The following is a 19,549-nucleotide window of genomic DNA, read 5'->3' as shown; positions in this document are numbered from 1 at the left end:
CGGATTGATCCGCAATTTATGGATGGTTTTGGGCAACCGACGATGGATTCCAGAGCTTCTGGTATGGCATGGGGGTGTATCCGACTCTAAAGTCAGGGGCAGTTGCTCCCAAGAATCGACTAGCACCCGTCCCAATGGGTATCCGAGAGTTCCTAACTCTCTTCATTGGATCTGGCGCGGCTTATGCGGGTTTGGCTGGTCTTTTTCCGATTCGGTTCCGGTTTTTTAAATGTCGGTGCCGAACCTACCATACATTGCATCCGGAGTGAAAATGTGAGTGTCTTTTTTTTCATTTTCTGGCGTTGTTTGTTTATTTATTTATATCTCGCTCGTTGTTGACTTTTGGTTTCGTTTTACTGTTGCTGTTGGTGTTGCTGCCACTGCTGTTTTTTGTTGCTAGTGGCGTGATAAACATATCAAGAAAATGTTTAGTTTTTATCCAACTTTTCGAAACATATAGCTTTGTTTCTCCGCTTGCCTATTTTTGCACTGCCATGAAAGTAATGGCAATTAAAGCCGGTGATTGTGGCTGTTTTTGATGGGGTCGTAAGTGCTGCTCTTTTTTTTACTTTTTTTTATCATATACCCTCTCCTCCCCCCTCCGGGCAAAAGCGCATCAATTAGCGTGGCTATTACATAAAAATGTCGGTTTTTTCAATCCATTTGGTATTGGGGTTTCAGATTGTTTGGGAGAACCGTGAAGCCAGAACCCTGATCCTAAGTGCCGAGTACCTAAAAACGCCGAGTCTTACGAGCCAATTACACCACATTACACATGTCTGGCCCAAGGTCTGAGCTACCGAGCTGAGGTACTTCAGTGTCCATTACTCCGGCGGTTATGCAACGCCAAGGGGCAGCTCCGAGCCGCCTCGGCCGAGCTCTTAACGTGGCTTTTGCAGCTTGTGCCGTTCGGCGGTTACAACAAAACTTACTTTACAGCTTCGCCGTCGCCGTCGCGGTCGCAGTCGGCGTCTCAGCTCCAGCCGGCGACTGCACTTCTCGAAACCCGGCTTGCTACAGTGGAGCCCATACGAGTTTGAATAATATTTGTTGGTCTCTGCTACTTTTTATATTTCTTCCACTGTACTGAGTTCAGGCCCAATACGCTTGGTCGCTTGCCCGCTGTCTCCGCCGCTGCCTCTGCCGCTGCCTCAGCCTCAGCCGCAGTCGCAGTCGCAGTCAGTTTTTGAGGCTGCACAAAGTTTAAACAATTTGGCGTTTAGTTCTCCTCCGCGTGCGCCAAAACCAAGTGGGCTAAAAAGTTGTCCAACTTCGACTGCAGATCGTGATTCCGAATTCCAGATATCGAAAGTGAGTCTTATTTTGTTGTGTGTTTCAAGTGCCCAGCGAGTGTTCCATAACAGTGCGTCCTATTGGGCCACACTAGCCATACAGTGACGACTGGCCCCTGCTTGACCCCTGTGCCCCTACCAGTGCGTTGAGGAAATATTTTAACGAGTGTACCGTGGAAGTTGGCAATTTCGGTTTCCATCCGGCAGAGCAACATGTGTGGCATGCTACTGGCTTGCATACTAAACCCCACATGCAAGCCCGATAATCGGTTCTCATTAACTATGCATTTTCAATAAGAGCCACTCAATAAACTGGAGTCGGAGCTCGTTAGCCGGATCGCCTTGCTCCAGATTCGGGGTTCGACGGGTCGGGAGATATATCGGCGGCGATAAGGCCAACACGGCCATCGAAATCTTCGGCGACCTTGAAACGCACCATAAAGATAAACAGACAAATTCCGCACCGAGAGATCAAAAGGCGAATTGCTTTTCGAAAGGCTTTGTTTGGATTTCTTGTTCGCGACTCGCGACTGGCAGCGACGGCGGCGCATGCGCAGCGGCGTGTAAACACTTTTGACCCAATTGTCGGGCTCCGCTGGCCACGCCCCTCGCGTCAGCCCCCCGCGGCTGTGAAGCGAGTGCAGTTGGTTATTCAACGCGGCGTGTGCAGTCGGATGGGAGTTGGGAAACTCCGGGGGCCGGCAGGTGGGCAGGCAGGTGGGGAGGTGGGCCGGTGCATTGCAGCCAAACAAACGTCAGCAGAGACATTAAGAAACCCTGTTTACGTGCAATATTTTGGAACGAAAACGTTCGTGAATCATCGTTCGCGCTTTCCAATTACCCCAAATTCCCCCAATACTTTGGCCCACAACCCGAAAAACACGAACGCTGCCGGCCTTCGCTCATCAATTAACAATTGTCACCTGTCAGTGTCGGCGCATCGGTCTTACCTGTGACCCCCAGGGCCCCACCACTCCCCGCTCCCCGATCCCCAATTGACCACAAAAATATTGGGCCCAAAAGAAACAGAAAAAACCGGCGGAGTTTTGGTAAGAGCCGCCTTTAAAAAACGGCCAACAACGTCGTTTGTTTTAGCCTCCGTTTTTGTTGTTTTATGCATGAAAGTCAAGGTCGGCCTTTGATAGTTGTGGCATGATTAGCATTTGATATTTTGTTTTCAATTTTTGCTTTGAGGGTTCGTTTATATTGTGTTTTTTTCCCGCGAGCGCATTTTACGATTATTATATGCGTAGATGGAGGTGCCAATTGGTTGGCCAAGACGCGACTACCTGCGAGGCAGGGCCTCCCCACTCCCCCCAAAAAGAGGTACGATCCGGTATACCGTATTCATTGTCCTTGTGTCCCTGCTGGGAACCTAGACAGCTGCTGGCAGGACACAATCAGATGTGTTTGTACTGCATTGGAAAGCTGGGAGCTATCAGGGTTCGGGGGGAGGCTGGGATTAAAAATTATACGGAAAGTTCATATTTTTGCGGGAATAGCTTAGAGTGGAGCAGAGCCCACCCACCACAGCACCCATTCCACCCATTCCTCATATCAATATGTTTGCTTTATTTATTGACTCGCCTTCGGTTGTGCGATATCCTCGCGGCAGGATGCCGGCTTCTGACAGTTGGCACGTAGCGGGCCAGGACGACGGGGCGTATTCGTATTATAAGTTATGAGCTAGCCCCGGCGATCACGTACACGCCCCAATGGCTGACTGAGTGTGGGCTGGCAAGGCAGCTACCCCTCCCCCTTCCCCTCTTGCTCCACCTCTCCTGGTGAAGGTCCTGCATATAATAATGTTAATGCCAAACAATTAAGTAGTCCAGAGTCCTCTCCATTTCGGATTTAATTACAATTGCAAGCAATTCCTGCTTCGGTGGAAACCAAACACCATGTGTTTTCCTCTTTTTAGCCATCCACTGGGCAGGGGTCAAGGGTTGACCGCGGGGCGGTCAGCTCCACGCGCTGAGAAAAGCAATTTTCCGGTTGAGTTTACAAATGGCGGGCGCGGCCAGTGCTGACAATAAATGATATATCACTAAGTCTGGTCACCTTTATGCGATGCCCCAAGTAAACACACTCTGTGCCACATTTAAGTGCACGGGGACGGGGCGGGGGAGGGGGGCTGGCTTGTGTGCGGGCTTGCTTAGCTTGTGTGGGGTTGTGTGTGTGTTCCAGAGTGTCCTGCGCCCCTCTCGGAATGTGTGCTCGCCCCTATTAAGCTGTGATTGTATTAAATGTTTATTGTCGGAGCTCTGATTCCTGGCGGATTAAATTAGCTGGCACAGGACTCGGGCGAAACCATTAAGCATTCCGATGTGTCCTAACTTGTACTCCACTTCTTCTTGAATTTAAAACATAAACTGCTCTGGATAGCTCTGCTCCACTGCCCTCACCTGTCTGCCGAATATTCATAAATGCTCGCCATTTATTGCCAGGCCACTCTGGTAGTCCTGTTCCGGGGTTTGTTTGTGTTACACACACCCACCCACACACTATCACAACACACCCAAACACACTCGGGCAGACACACAATTCCGAGGACAGTTATGAATGGCAATCCATTCGCTTAATGGAATTTCGTGTTGTTTAACTTTTACGTGGCTCCCAGCTTGTAAGAGGGAGGAGGAGGGGGCAGGGGGCAGGGTGCGGCATGTGTGTGTGTCCTCGGGTCAGCTAGGGTCGCCCTGGCCCCCTGCTCCTCCCCGGCCATACCTTCTGGAACCCTCCAACATCATCGTAAAGCTTTATTAGCATTTATTATTCAAGACTTTGCCTCGGACAAGTTTGTGTCTGTTTTAGTTTTATGATCGCTTCCGACTCGACACCTCACCTTAGACAGCCCCCTCCCCCTAGCCATCCCCCTTGCCCATGACCTCTCCCCCCTGACCGGAGCAGGCTTTAATTTCAATAAACGCACATTTTATGACTGCTCGGGTTTATGGGCACGTTGGATTTATTTATTTTTCATTACATTATGCCAAGTGCGACCTCCAGGCTCCACATCCTCCCCTCTCCCCTCCCCTATCCTGTAGGAAAGGGTGCGTGCGTGTAATGAACAAAAATTGCCAAAAATGCTGCCACATGTAACTCGATAATTTCGCAAAGGCACACCGGCAGAACAGTAATCGAAACTCTGAAACCGAAACTGGAATCGAATTCGGAAAATTGGTAAGCCGGGGGAGGGAAGAGGGGGCAAGGGGCAAGGGCTGGGAGGCACTCTGCAGGTCCAGGACAAAAGTGACCAAGCTGTGTGTGCCGCAGGGTCCCGATGCAGTTACAAATGTTGATAAGATGCCATCGATTCGCATAATTTATGTTGCCACACCGACACCGAGCACAGTGGGCTCCAAAGCTGCGGCACCTCCGATTGAAAATAATATTATTTAATTAAAGGATAATAAATTATAGAATAATTCAGAAGAGTCTGTCTGAAGGAACTCATATGCTCATGGGATTGGATTCGACTTCCAGCGGGCACTGTTCCCTCCAGAGGAGTGTATCCTGGGACTCCCACTCGAGCACACATGCACTTGCCTAACAACACAAACACACACACACACAGGTACTCAAAGCACTGCTGGCGTCGCTGCCGGCGCAGGGACATATCGAGGACATTTAAATCGCTCTTAAGTCTCGTTTAATTGGTACTTAGCATGCAAATGCAAAATGAGGCGAGATCCTAGGCAGCAATTGTCGCACTGCCCCCCCTCTGCCTCGCTCTCGGTCTCTGTCTCGGCCTAAGCCTCTCTTTCTCGCAGGACCTCTGTCGGTGCGTGAGAGTGTGCGTGGAGCTCCTGCATGTGTGTCATTAGTTACATGAACAATATGCCAGGCACATCGTCAGCTCGAGCTGCTTGGGCCAGGACTCCTTTCCTGGACTCCCACCTCCCCTGGCTCAGAGAGTGTTGGAAGCAGCACTGGGAAAAACAAGAGGTCGAAGACCACCCCCTGAGCACCTTGGCAGCAGGGTTTCCTCGCAGTGTACGACCCTAGAGAGCTTGAGAGAGCACATTGCAGTGCATTGCATCAAATCAAATCAAATTTAATTGAAATGCCATGCAAAAATATTTTGAGAGAGACGAGAGACGCAAATTGATTGATTTTTGGTTCTCACTTGCCCGAAAGTCCAATTTAAATGCCGAAACCCCCTCCCGCTCCCTCCCCCTCCCCCGGCAGCGTCCTGCGGCCAGGGCCACTCATTGATATAATTACAAAGTTTTGTTGGCCGGTTGATGAGCCAGTTGGAAAACATAATCAAGAATGCGTTGGCTGGAACCACTCCCCCTCACTCCACACCCGCTCACCTCCCCCGCCCACTAGTCCTTGGCCGAAAAAGTTTTAATTTCAAATGAAGTTTGAACAAGCGAGTGGCCGGGACGGGGGCGGGGAGTGGCAGTGGCAGTGAGACGGAGGCAATAAAATAATCAAAGCGTGCACAAAAGTGCAACGAAAATTGCCGAAAAACTGGTAACAAAAGTAAGCAAAATAGAGAAGAAATGGGATAAAGGACGAGGAGTGAAGCCAACCGGCAGGAGCACAGAGTAGAGGGGGAAGGACTCGCAGAATAGACTATCAGATACCCAAAGAGGATAGTTTATCATTGGCTGGTACACCGTCCAACGATATCCTTCGCGAGAGAGTGCTAGGATAGTCGCTGATACCCGAGCTCTTCTTTACAGGGTGTGCCAAAGGGTTTCCAGCTGCGGGCCAGAGCAAATTTACCTGAAGAAAGCCAGGACTAGTTTGGAGAGAGGCAGTGGAGAGCTCAGCACTGGCAAGGATGCGGAAATGGGGGCGAAGCGTGGGAGGAGAAACCCAAACGGCAAATCTACTCAAAAAATGTCCAAAGTACAGGACGAACAAAACGGCAATGCCGTTAGTCCGCGAGTAATGAGAGTCGGTGGGGGGGTGGAGAGGGAGAGGCGGGCAGGACAGCTATTATACGCCATTAGGGCATAATTAAAATGCTCAAGTTGAGCGGGGAGGGGTAAAGCCAACACCAAATACGGACAAGACACTGATAATGACAACTCTGCGAAGCGGAAGAGGCAGGTGAGAGAAGCCCAAGATGGTGCTGGCAACAGTACTACATGCACTCAGAGAACGTTAAATGGGCAACTAATACCACCAGCTAGTATTTAATAATTAACATCAGGGTGTTTTCTATATATCCATTGCAAACAAATAAAAATAAAGAAAAATAGCAAAAAATATCTCGTCGAAAAGTAAATCTTGCAACTTACACGGCACTGTACTTCAATCGCTGTTTTCCATCTTCCCGTTCGTGCAGATACAGTCCTCTCTCTCCGCATCTGCACCTGTGAGAATGCCTCCCACACACACGCGAACGCGAATACGCGAAAGGAGGAGAGGGAGAAACCGACGCGAATACTAACAAATGAAAATAGAAATAACTAATATGTCCTTATAGACTGTATGACTGTATTTTAATCGCTAATTTTTTAACTGATGGATATTAGGTTGGGGTTTATATTTTTTTCACTCTCTTCTAATCATTAAAACAGTTAACCGGCACATCCACACAATCACTCGAGAGTACCTTTGGTTGGACACTGGTACTTTCTTATTGTCATCGTATTCTTATTTAATTCTTATTAGATCGAATTATATCTTTTTTTAACGTTTTAAACTGAATTTAAAAAAAAATGTCGCTTTAAGAAACACTACCGCCAAACGGACGCTTCGGAATAAGATGGTTACGATCCACAAAGTCCGAGTTGGCCGTGCCGACTGCGATCGAAAAGAGCTGAAAGTGTGTAGAGAACGAGAAAGTGAAGAGAACGAAAGTGTGGAGAGAACGAGAGTGTGGAGAGAATGAGAGCGAAGGAGGGGAAAAGAAACTTCCTTCGGGCACACCACCAGGGAAATATAATACAAAGTACGGCGCGAAAGGGAAATTATTTAAGCCCGACTCTCAAATGTCCTTATATCTTTTGGTGGAGGTTTATCCTTCGTTATGGAGACCCTTGTTCGATAAATACTCGAAGGAGTTCACACTCCATCCTTTTTCTCAGTCCATCAATCTGAGCAATGAATTTTGGCAATTAAGCAATCACTTTGGTCATGTCCTGAAAGGGGCTAGGAAAGACGGGGGACGGGAAGGGGCTTTCCTTTTGCCTGAAAGGCTATGGGAGCTCCAGAGTGAATACTCCCTTTTCCAAACCCCAAAAAAACTCCCCAGCTCAACTCAACTCAATGAAATGTTTGTTTATTTTTTTGATGCAGCAATAGCAGCTTCTCCAGATCCTTCCTTGCGCTCCGTCTCCTCCTCCTCTTTCTTGCGCTCCAAGAGTCAATCTATAGAAATAAGGATATGCATATGCTCCTGCCTGAGAGTATGTGTGTGTGTGTGGGTGTGTGCAATTTTATAGCACAGATAAAGGGAGAGCTGGGGAGGAGGTGGCGCTCTCGAAAAAGCAAAAGTTTTCACTTCAAGTACTATTGTCGCTCTGCTTTCTCATTTTTTGCTTCCCTACCCCTAGTTTCTTTTATTTTTCGTTTTCTCCAATTCCCGTTATAGTGTTGTTGGTACTTTTATGGCAGTTGTTGTATCATCATTCGCCTGGCAAAAGAGTTTGGAGCACTTGAGTAGCATTAAAGCATCAAGCGATTGTCTACGGAAAGGCAATTGACTTGTCCGCTCCCGGGGAGAGTACGTGTGTGGGGTGGGGTTGGGGGCTGACTCCCAAATTGGTTGCCCGGGCAATGGGGGAAGGCGGGTCGGTAATAGTCCCCGTACAAAGGATCTAATGCACTGCCCGACTATAAGGACAGTATCCATAGAGAGGAGCTCCGAGCTCCCCAAAAGTATAATTTAAATCGAACCTTTTTGGGACTTTATTGTTCGAGTATTATTAGGAAAATGTTGTGAAAATAGTATTATTTGTCTCTTTTATGGCCGAAAAGGTCATTGCATTTCCAAATGCAACATAATCGGGCATAAAAACACATTTTTATCATCTCCTTTGGCATTGAAATAATTTAAATTAGTTTCGGAATGCATTGCAAATTATGGGCAAACAATTAAGCCGACAATTTGGGGCCATAGAGCCCGGGGCTCCCTGTCGCGGCTCCCTATTAACTCTTTCTAACCCCGAGGGGCTTAAACGGCGCCACACACGATGCACGAACAGGTGACACCCAAAACCGAAACCGAAACCCTAAATGCCATTTGAATATTTTTCTCCAGCTCGCTGGGGGGAGGGAGAGACAGAGAGGGGGGTCACACAGAAATGCAATTAAATTGTAAAAATTTATTAAGCTACTTTGGCAATTTTCCTAATTACATTCATTATAAAAACAACGATTTTTCCACAATTTTCGAGGGGGCTTTTGTTTCAACTGCAAAAAAGGGGGCTACGCTTTTTAAATTTTCATTTTCTGATGCATTCTTTTCGGGGCTCTTGGGAGGGTCTCCAAGGGGGGTCTCTACTGTTTCTCCGCTCTGATGCAATTATGAAAAAATAACTCGGTGATTTCAGAAGTTAGGGACACAGAGATGCCCCAAATTATGAACAAAACCCTGTCCCCCACTGGCCGCGCTCCACTGTCGCCACAATTTCAGCATTTCCCCGCCCTGGACACCCCTATATTATTGACGTCTGCTTTCGCCATATTCGCGTTTCCATTTCCATTTCAATTTCGTTTTTCTGCCCTTGCTGTGTGTATGACCCCCTCGCGGCCCCTTTTCGGGCTGCCACTGAACATGATTTATGCATCGTGGGGGCGTGCCTCTTCTATGTCCTGTTGTTCTGGCCGACGACAGCTTCTGTCGGGGATCGAAGCAATTTGCCAGGAATTAATCACTTAAAGAACTACAAGCACGCGTATTTTGTGTCCGGTTCCAGGATGCACTTCAGAGGACACGGGAGAAGGATGGCGTTCAGTCTACTGCTGGCCAGTCTCCTTGTAGGCCTGGCACTGGCTCAAGGCCCCGGACAGGACTCGCCCCATGTCCGGCACAAGCGCGGCATCTTCTGGGACTTTTTCCAGAAGATGGTCATCACGAAGAACCTCATAGTAGACGTAAGCATCCTTAGAATCCTTTTATTTGAATCCTAATCCTATTATTTTCAAAAGCAATATGTGGACACCCGGAACACCCTGAACGACGTCTACAACGTGGTGAACGAGCAATTCAGCGATCCTGGACCAGCGAAGCCGACGAGTAGTCCTCGCGTGACCACCGAGAAGACCGTAAGATCCTCTGAGGTAACCCCTAATAAACACTATTGACCGAAATCGAATTCCCGCAGTCAATCAGCGGCGAGGAAAGCGGAGGTGAAAGCGAGGAACCCTCCACCACCACCGAGTCCTTCTCCATCTCGAGGTACGAGCTGGGCCGGATCCTGGGGAGGAACTTCCGGGGCCTCCAGCGCCTGGCGATGAGCGAGTTCAGCACGGCCCTCAACGTACGTAGTGGCACCTCCAGCCGAGGATGCACGTCTTTCCACTAACGCCTCTCTCTACTCCCCTTCCAGGCCACCAAGTACAACCTGGCCGAGTACAAGGCCGAGGCGGACAAGCAGTTCGCCAACAGCCTGGCCGTCGAGAAGAAGAACAAACTGAAAAGTCTCAAGGGCTGACACTGAGCCGGGCCACGCCCCTTCCCCAAGTGCCTGATAGTTGTCTCTGTGATAGGCTGCTCCTCCATTTTTTCTATTATTCCTTAACTTTATTTATTTAATGGTTTTTTTTTTCGACTGTATCTGTATCTGTATCTGTATTGAATAAAATGGGGAAAGTGTCCCCAAACGCATGCGGACTCGTGTCTACGACTATTGTGCGTCAAATTAAAAAGTTTTCTTTCATAATTTTATTGATAAACTTTTATTCAAAATAAAGCAAGTAAAAACAGGAGGCAGTCAAAACAAGGAGCAGGCGAAAAAAGGACGAAACTGCAAGCCAAAAGGGAAATCCGCAGTGTCCCCAAAAAAATCAGTACAGTCTCCATTAAATATGTATCTTTGAGATCTTAAGGACCAAGGTTTGTACTATCATGGGCTCTAAATTTCAGGCATTTCATTGGAATTGTATATAAAATAATAGTTGAGAATGAAACCATTTTTCTCAGTGGACCTTTCCCTTTATCCCACACATGGCTGCAACTTTGTGAAATCGAAGTAAAGTTGCAAACAAATTCAAACGGCAAAACTTGCCAAAATACAAAGACAGTTTTGTGTCTGGTTTTGGCCCTCTTTGTGGCCCTCTTCGGGCCCGCATGTCCTGCCCAGGAGCCGGGCCCCCGCATAGTTAGCAGAAACCACTAAAAGTGTCATAATTCGATGCCCATGAGATGGCTGTCTCGAAAGTACGCTGGCCGACAAAACTTTGGCGGTAATGACTGTCGTAAACCCCTCACCGCCCCACTTCCTCCATCCTCCCTTGGCCTGGCCAACTGTGCGTATGAGCAACCTGGCGGGGAAAAGCCTGGGAAAGGCGTCTGCAAAGTTCTGGCCGGGAAAACAACGGAAAAGCCAAAAAATACCAGGAAACTTATCGAAACCAGCGAGCAGTTGCAGTTTCTGCAGCAGCCGGGAGGTATTTGCCAGATAAACAGATTCCTATACACTTTAATGCTTATTTCTCCCGCAACGGGGATTGGAGAGTCCTAAGAGCTATGCAGGAGCTGGCAATGTTTTCAACAACTTCTTAACCTATAAAAATGTACTTCTTTAGACCCACTATCGGGTTTTAATCGGCTTGCCACCTAACCTTTTTAAGAGCTATTTGTGAGTGAATAGAGCAACAGAACAATTAGTTCGAAGCAACATCAACTAAATATCACAAAAAGCACTGAAGAGCAAGTGCGGAAGCTTCAGATGCAAACAAAATGTACTGCTCATATGGATGAGTAATTTCTGGCCTGAAATTATCGCCGATTTGCACCAATTATCTCTAATTCGATCAGTGTCAACAGGGGAATTGTAAGTCCCCTGCCGACTCATATGTATGCCGGAGGTGTTCCGGCCTTTGTTTTCAATTCGGCAAAGCGGGAAACTTACATTAAGGCATTCACACTCGTAAATAAACACACCGAACAAACAATAAAGTGTATCAAATAAGGTCATTAAAATGTCAACACACTTGCCCATAGATCGGGGGTTAAATGGTAGAGGATTTATAAGCGGAAAACGTTAAAATAATTCTGGATCGATTCTTCATAAATCTGCATCAAAAGCTAAGTGCAAAATTTTAAATCGATTTGTCAATTTTTTCCTATGGGGCTTCCTTCAAAGTATGAGGATCCCTATATATGGCTCCATCCGAAGACCAAAGGGGGTTTTCCCCTATAGGGTCCACAGTGATGGCTATATCTTCCCCAATTCTCATCCGATTCTCAAGCGGAGTACCTTAAACGATTTCTAGATCGATTTGCCACCATTCTGCATCAAAATCTTGGGACAAAATATTTTTTAGATTTTTGGTCCATTTTTCGTGAGGGGACCCTTGAAAATGGGGTTTTTCCCTATAGGGTCCACAGTGATGGCTATATCTTCCCCAATTCTCATCCGATTCTCAAGCGGAGTATCTTAAACGATTTCTAGATCGATTTGCCACCATTTTGCATCAAAATCTAAAGACAAAATATTTTTTAGATTTTTTGTCCATTTTTCGTGAGGGGGACCCTTGAAAATGGGGTTTTCCCCTATAGGGTCCACAGTGATGGCTATATCTTCCCCAATTCTCATCCGATTCTCAAGCGGAGTATCTTAAACGATTTCTAGATCGATTTGCCACCATTCTGCATCAAAATCTAAAGACAAAATATTTTTTAGATGTTTGGTCCATTTTTTGTGAGGGATCCCTTGAAAATGGGGTTTTCTCATATAGGGTCCACTGCGATAGCTATATCTTCTCCAATTATCATCTGATTCTCAAGCGGAGTACCTTAAACGATTTCTGGATCGATTCGCCACACTTCTGCATCAAAATCCTGGGACAAAATATTTTTTAGATTTTTGGTCCATTTTTTGTGAGGGATCCCTTGAAAATGGGGTTTTCTCATATAGGGTCCACTGCGATAGCTATATCTTCTCCAATTATCATCTGATTCTCAAGCGGAGTACCTTAAACGATTTCTGGATCGATTCGCCACCATTCTGCATCAAAATCTAAAGACAAAATATTTTTTAGATTTTTTGTCCATTTTTCGTGAGGGGGGACCCTTGAAAATGGGGTTTTCCCCTATAGGGTCCACAGTGATGGCTATATCTTCCCCAATTCTCATCCAACTCTCAAGCGGAGTACCTTAAACGATTTCTAGATCGATTTGCCACCATTTTGCATCAAAATCTAAAGACAAAATATTTTTTAGATTTTTTGTCCATTTTTCGTGAGGGGGACCCTTGAAAATGGGGTTTTCCCCTATAGGGTCCACAGTGATGGCTATATCTAACCCAATTCTCATCCGATTCTCAAGCGGAGTATCTTAAACGATTTCTGGATCGATTCGCCACCATTCTGCATCAAAATCTTAAGACAAAATATTTTTTAGATTTTTTGTCCATTTTTCGTGAGGGGGACCCTTGAAAATGGGGTTTTCCCCTATAGGGTCCACAGTGATGGCTATATCTTCCCCAATTCTCATCCGATTCTCAAGCGGAGTATCTTAAACGATTTCTAGATCGATTTGCCACCATTTTGCATCAAAATCTAAAGACAAAATATTTTTTAGATTTTTTGTCCATTTTTTGTGAGGGATCCCTTGAAAATGGGGTTTTCCCCTATAGGGTCCACTGCGATAGCTATATCTTCCCCAATTCTCATCCGATTCTCAAGCGGATTTTCAAATCAATTTTTTTGTCCATTTTTCCTATGGGGCTCCCTTCAAAAATGAAGATATTGGTATAGGGGTCCATCCGAAGACGATAGCTTCGTCCAAAATGATCGGATTCCCAAGCGGAGTACCTTAAAAGAATTGTATTCACATTGTGGCCTCTCCAACAAAAAAAACACAAGCGGGAAGGGTTATATTCAGATTCGGAGAGAATCTATAAAGTTTGAAGTATTTGATTCAGAAATCGGTTGTAAATTGCAAAACGTATAGATACGGTTAGCAGTTGTACAAAACCCAATTGATTTAGTCTCCATAAATCTCTATCAAGGTAAATAATAGCTATGAATTTAAATTTTGTATAAAAAATGTAAAAGGTCGTTGTAAAAAGAGCACTATAGCTCCTGAAATTAGGGGTCTGAATTATTATTAAGCGTCGAGCCCGTCATGGTGACTGGTCAGCAGCATCTGGGCTGTATAATTTCGAGCGAGAGTGATTGGAGGCTTACTAAACGTAAGGGAACAACACGTTCTATTACAGAAATGTTTATTTTAGTTTATTGACTGTGTCTGTGAATCCCGAGTTGTTGTATTTGAAAATTGTTTCCATGAAAAGTTCATTTGAATAATTGCGATGCGAAATATAAATCACTTCGTCACTCTGTATGAAGTATTTATTTTTATATGTTTTTTGGCCGCATGATAATTCAATTACCCCTCATACTGTTCATTTGTTTATACGCGTATTTGCTTTGGCCTCGCTCCCAGACTTTGGCTGAGACTACTGCGCCTTGACCCCACTTGATTCGATTAGCTTTCAGTTGATAAACAGTGATCTGTGATCCCCATCCAATCATTAGACATTTCTGGCGAGACAAAGGCACGGTTTCAACTTTTGTTGAGTGTTTATTTTCAAATACATCACATGAAAAAAATTCAAAAAAATTCAGAGCGAAAACAAAGGCATCTTATGCAATCCTCCACTGTCAGAGGCTGAGACCCGGGTCCGTTCTGGTCCGCCTGGAATAAGGTGCACGGAAGGTTACCTTAACCAACGGCAGGGCTAGACGGAAGACGGGCCTCACAGGGCCGGAGGAGGTGAAGGGGCGATGGGAGCCAGAAGCACCTTCTCGGTGGGGGCGTCGTAGGGCACGGCACTGCGAGGGGTTGTCGAGCCCTCGTCGGAGAGTTTGTGCTTCAGGACATCGTACTGGTGAGCCACCGACTGGCCGAGGTCCTTGGCACCGTCGCTGATCTTGTCTGTGTAGGGCTTGGCCGCCTCCGCCACGTCCTCTGCCCCCTGCTTGACCTTGCAGCCGAGGTTCTTGAAGAAGTGTGTGAAGTCGCTGTCCTCCGGCTTCTTGGAGCTATCACAGTCAGCCCGTTCCCCGTTGGCTCCACCGGCCGACATCGCCAGCACCACCAGACCCACCACAGAGAGCACCACCAGCGATTTCATCTTGACAGTTTCAGTTCAGACACGTAACTGACCGCTCGGCGTCTCTGGGCCCCGTAAATAGGCGAAGAGCTCAGTGGGGCTTACGATCCGGTCTCCGGGCTCTCGGGCCTCGGGTCTCCGATCTCGGTTCTCAGATCTCCGGCAACCGGTTCCGCTGTTCCACCCCGCCTCGGTGCCTCCCTCTCCATCGTTCAAAAGTCGAAATCAAGTTGCGTTCGAGTGAGCAGCTTGTTTGTTTTCATACCCTAGGAAGCAGTGTTTCTATTTGGCCGGGGACTTTCCCAATAGGCGGAGAGTTCACTGTCCGTCTGTCCATAAATTCACAGTCTTTTCACTAGTGTCCCAGCTATAAATCTAACGATGTTCATCTGAATCTAACGAATCTTAATAGGAGGAACCCCCATGGCTTCAGTATATAGGGTATACAAAGATCGTCTCAAAAGCAGACTGTTCTGGTTTCCATTTTCAATGCAAACGGCTCGCAGTAGAAAAATTGAGACTGCCTCATTGACATGTCTATAATACGCAGAAACAAATAATAAACACGGTGTCGAGATCGGATCATTGAGAAGTAATAAATCCACAAAGCTAATGATTCTAAGAACTAGATCTGGGCTTTTATTTTTCGCAAAAGTCACGACAATTAAATTGGAGAGATTACATATTTAGGCACTCTTTTCCGCGGGAGCCTTTCCTGGGAGCACCGTCCCCATTTTCGGGGCACAAGGGGGCCTCAGTTTCCTAGGATTGGCCCAGTAGATGCAGCAGCCACGATGGTCCCGCCAGGGGCATCCTATTCCCGTCCAGACACTGGCTCCAGTGCAGAGCAATCCGATGACTAGGAGGAGGGACACTAGTAGTAGTCCGCAGGTGCTCAGGAGGCGCATCTTTTCCAGGCTGCAGGCAATTGGCAATTAAATCAAGTGTCGGGACTCCTGAAACACGACTCCCTTGTGATTCATTCTGGGCTCCAAAACCGGATCGGAGTTGCATTCTGTTTGTTTATTTTTGGCCAAGAACCGACCGCAGAGTGCTGGGAAAAGTTCAGAAGAGAAAGTCACCAGAACTGAGTCATCTTTAGCCACGAACTCATCTTAATTGCAGTGTCTTGGGGTGTTTATTAAGAAAATAAATAATTTCGCCACAAACTTTGCGATTTAACTAGTTCTAAGCCACTATTACTATCAATTATGTTAGGGATTCACTTCTATTTCTATGAACTACTAGAACTGGCTACTTAGTGGTCTCCGGGACAAAGTCCACCTCGTTAGCTTGATCCTCCAGCCAGTCCATGTGGACAGGGGGCGCCGAGGTGGTTAGCTCCTCCTTGGGACTACTCTCCTTTTGTGTGGTGGGGGATGAAGATGAAGACGTCTCTGTGGTGCTGGTGACCTCCTCCTGGTCCTTGTGCTTGTCCGTGTCCTTGTCCTTGTCCTTTTCTTTGTCCTGGGTGAGCACACTCACCAGCATGTTAAAGCGTTGGAAGAGGGACCGAGTGACGTCGCGGGCTTTCTCCTCGAGCAGCTTCGCCTCCTTCTCGATGTTGGCTATCCAGGGCTTGGCCTTCTCCAGGGTGCACTGCACGCTAAGGACGAACTTGTTGACCTCGCTGGGGCTGGGGGTGGTGGTATCCGCCTCCTCCGCCGCCGACTTGGCCTCGGATCCGCAGACTATGGCCGCTGCCTGCAGTTGGCCGATCAGGCAGAGCCCAAATAAAAACAAAACAGTCAACGAATTAGTCATCGTTCTCCGGTTTCTTGGGTTTCTTGAGCTTGGGTGTCTTGTGTCTTTCGATTGCCGATCTGGTGTTTCTCCTTCGAGGCCCCAAACGCGACTAAAACCCGTTTGCAGTCACTTGACCAAGTTCTTGGGTAGATTGGGCTGGGCCTAGGTTCCAGCGGCGTTTCGGAGCTTGCCTCGTCGAGAAAGTCGTCGGGTGACTAAAGTGCATTTTGTCCAAAGCCCCGAGAAAGACAGAGAAAGACGGTGGTCCCGGGATTCTCCAGAAAAGAAAAGGGAAGGAACATGCAGAGCGAGTAAATATTTTATGCAATAATCCATCCAGGTATCCCCTGGAACCCCTGGATATCCATCCATATCATAAACAGAAATCAACTAACATGAATCATCGTCACACTCTGCATTTAGATTAGAGGGAATTGAATAATACACTTTGGGTCGGATTATTCCCATCCTCCGGTCCAATTAGAGTGGGAGGAAAGACATAGCTAGACAGAGAAGAGAGATTCCCAAAACTCGCTTGAATTCATTCACATTCTGTTTTTATTCACATAAAAATTAATAGGAAAATAATAAAAAAAAAAACTTAAATATTAACTGCGCTGGGTCGAGCCCTACTTCCTCAACTTGCTGCAGTTGCCCAAGGCGTCCAGGATGTGGCCGTGTCCGCACTGCTGCTCCCCCTTGAGAATGTCTGGGTTGATGATCTCCACGTTGGCGAGAAAGCCGCGGTCCTTGCTCATCTCCTCGGCCGAGTCCTTGGCCAGCTTGTCGCGGAAGTCGTCGAAGCGGTCCTTCAGGTCCGAGCCGAGGACCTTGGCCTTCGCGCCGAGCTTCTGGGCGCCCTCCTTCAGCTCGGCGCCGAGGTCCTTGGCCTTCTCGCCCAGCTTCTTGGCGCCCTCCTTGATGTGGCAGCCCACGTTCTTGAAGAAGTCGCGCACCTCGTGCTCCGAGCTGCTGCTGCTTCCGGTGATCTCCGAGATCTTGTCGCTGACATCTCCCAGCCCGGGGATCTTGTCCTCGCAGTCGAACAGACCTGCGTGGCTCTCCACCAGTGCTCCCACCAGGAGCAGGGCGATCAGGGATCCTTGCACGAAGTTCATCATTAGATGTTTGGGTATCTCTGGGTAGGTTCCTGTGGCTTCTCGACTGAAAACCAGACTGAACGCTGACTTGACGGTGATTCGATGGCGACTGACCTGGGCGCCCCGGATCGCATTCATTTTATTCGCATTCCGGCGCCTTTGTGTTCGCATTTTCTCGAAGCCCGTAATACTCGGTAATTCAATTTGCGAACAACAACAATCGCCCCGTATCGCGAGCAATTGTGCGCTGATTTAAGATATCTACTAAGATACGTGCCAAGAGGGTGGCCCCTCGGACACCCTGGAGCGCTCTTAGAGACCCTGGAACCCGCGGGAGGGAACGCGGGTCAAGGCTATCCGATAAGGCGCCCCTTCCCGACTTCCCGATCGACCGACCTTCCCATCCCTTTCCCGGCAACACGATCGCCCTGTTTGTTTTCCATCGCCCCGTCTACTCCATATAGTAGATAGACTATATAGATTTTTTGCCACTGCCGGAAGCTCTGTCAAAAATGGAACATAAATAGTCTATACTATAGACTCTATAGTATAGACCACACAGTGCCTTCAATTTGTATTTCCACTTTGGAAATTGACCCACGACGACACTTAATGGATCACATGATAAGCGAAAATAAGAATTTGTTCAAAACAAAGCAACTCAGCACAATGGGTTATGTTTATTTCGGAGACTGATTACTTATAGTCTTACATATCGTCCCCCGTATTAAACGAAAACTTCTCAAAGGCACTCTGGTCGTTTTCGCCGATCGATCCGCCGTTCATCTCATCGTTTATGTCGATCGATCCCCCGCCGCTCTCCGGGTTTGTGTCGTCGTCCGCGGGCACGTCGTCCTCGGGCACTTCGTCCTCGGGCAAGTCATCAGCGTCGAGTTCTACGTAGTCCTCGTCTTCGGGAATGGGAGTGGGTTCCTCATCGTCATCCTTCTCCTCTTCCTCCTCCTCCTCGTGAACGGAGGGGGCACCTGAAAGTACGAGAATCCTCAGTTAAAGCTCAATGCTCTGAAGTTTACTCACATTTCTCCTGAGTGGGATCAGAGTCGCAGTCCCAGGAATCCTCATCGTAAGGAGCCAGAGTGGTGGTAGTCGTAGTAGGTCGTGGAGTAGTAGTTGTGGTTGAAGTCGTAGTAGGTCGTGAAGTAGTAGTTGTGGTTGTTGTTGTTGTTGTTTTGGGTGGTCTGGAGGAGGTGCTAGGAGCTACTCCTCGACACTCCGCGAGACTTGGATCGAAGTCGCATCGAATGCGCCAATCGAGCTCGTCCTCGTCCAGCGGAAGAATCACCTTCTTTCGGGGGCGCCGCTCGTAGTAGACCTTTCGCACTTCGATGATCTCCACGTCGGGGTCCGTGGGCGAGGGTCGGCGACGCACGTAGGTCCTGTGGGGCTTGTCTGGCAGAAAGCGGGCCTCCACCAGGCAGGAAAGCCCCACGAGCAGGACGAGAACCGGGATTAGGGATCTGCTCATCGCGTAGTTCGCAACTAAACTGTTCCGGGGACTGAAGACGCAGTGCAAAAGCCTCCGGCTGGCAGCTAATCATTTGCCGGATAACCTTCTGACCTTGTGCCTGTTGGAGTGGGGGTTGTGGGACCGTATGGGGAGTGAGAAGCTCAAAAGGCACAGCATACTTTCGGGGATTGAAGAAAAATGGCCCACACGCCCCGTCGTAATGCATTAATGTTTGGCTGAGACATGCGACCCCTTCCTGTTTCCAGGACCTTCGGAGGTGGAATTATGCATTCCGTAAGGATACAGAAGAGACAGCTGCATGGGAAGGACATTAATCGGTTGGGATAATTGGTTATTGTAATAGATAGCCCACAAATTGGTAACCGCTTTCGACCATCAATAATTTCTCCGATTATGTGGAAAGCTCTCGCTCTTTCCCTCTCAAATGAGCGTTCTTCCTTCTCTTTCCTGCCTTGTCTCTGTTTGTTTGTCATTTTTCAATGGCAAACAGTCTGCCAGAGGGGGCCGGGTGGGGGCTGGGGGCAAGAAGGCGATGCAAATTAGCCAAGAGACGTCGGCGGACACATATGTTTCGGCCATTTCCCAATAACATAACACAAATCTGTGTGTTTTCCCCGATTTTCCGAGGCTGCCTGGGCGGTGGGCTGCTCGAGGGGTTGGGGTGCGGTGGGTGCG

At 47.8% G+C, this 19,549-nt stretch overlaps 5 protein-coding genes across 5 annotated transcripts; 1 reads left to right on the top strand and 4 right to left on the bottom strand.

The window, feature by feature from the left end:
• The first annotated feature begins 1,207 nt into the window (after positions 1-1,207).
• Positions 1,208-10,018, top strand: LOC108123921 (uncharacterized). Its single transcript, XM_070283072.1, has 5 exons — positions 1,208-1,311; positions 9,173-9,350; positions 9,405-9,521; positions 9,581-9,736; positions 9,806-10,018. Exons 2-5 carry the CDS (start codon positions 9,174-9,176, stop codon positions 9,908-9,910), a joined length of 555 nt encoding a protein of 184 aa, XP_070139173.1. The 5' UTR covers positions 1,208-1,311; position 9,173; the 3' UTR covers positions 9,911-10,018.
• A 3,969-nt stretch (positions 10,019-13,987) lies between these two features.
• On the bottom strand, positions 13,988-14,598 carry LOC108123789 (uncharacterized). The gene has a single exon (XM_017239099.3). It carries the CDS (start codon positions 14,558-14,560, stop codon positions 14,183-14,185), a length of 378 nt encoding a protein of 125 aa, XP_017094588.2. The 5' UTR covers positions 14,561-14,598; the 3' UTR covers positions 13,988-14,182.
• Positions 14,599-15,658: 1,060 nt separating this feature from the next.
• On the bottom strand, positions 15,659-16,418 carry LOC108123776 (uncharacterized). Its single transcript, XM_017239076.3, has one exon. The coding sequence runs from the start codon at positions 16,301-16,303 to the stop codon at positions 15,794-15,796; it is 510 nt and encodes a 169-aa protein (XP_017094565.1). The 5' UTR covers positions 16,304-16,418; the 3' UTR covers positions 15,659-15,793.
• A 407-nt stretch (positions 16,419-16,825) lies between these two features.
• On the bottom strand, positions 16,826-17,519 carry LOC108123794 (uncharacterized). The gene has a single exon (XM_017239102.3). It carries the CDS (start codon positions 17,404-17,406, stop codon positions 16,915-16,917), a length of 492 nt encoding a protein of 163 aa, XP_017094591.1. The 5' UTR covers positions 17,407-17,519; the 3' UTR covers positions 16,826-16,914.
• Positions 17,520-18,046: 527 nt separating this feature from the next.
• LOC108123787 (uncharacterized) lies at positions 18,047-18,903 on the bottom strand. The gene is made up of 2 exons (XM_017239097.3): positions 18,424-18,903; positions 18,047-18,371 (listed from the first exon to the last, which is right to left on the bottom strand). Exons 1-2 carry the CDS (start codon positions 18,869-18,871, stop codon positions 18,094-18,096), a joined length of 726 nt encoding a protein of 241 aa, XP_017094586.2. The 5' UTR covers positions 18,872-18,903; the 3' UTR covers positions 18,047-18,093.
• Between the last annotated feature and the right edge of the window lie 646 nt (positions 18,904-19,549).

This window comes from Drosophila bipectinata, chromosome XR (assembly GCF_030179905.1).
Source record: "Drosophila bipectinata strain 14024-0381.07 chromosome XR, DbipHiC1v2, whole genome shotgun sequence".
NCBI lineage: Eukaryota > Metazoa > Arthropoda > Insecta > Diptera > Drosophilidae > Drosophila > Drosophila bipectinata.
Note: the sequence above shows the minus strand (reverse complement) of the source record. Positions and strands in the feature narration are given on the sequence as shown.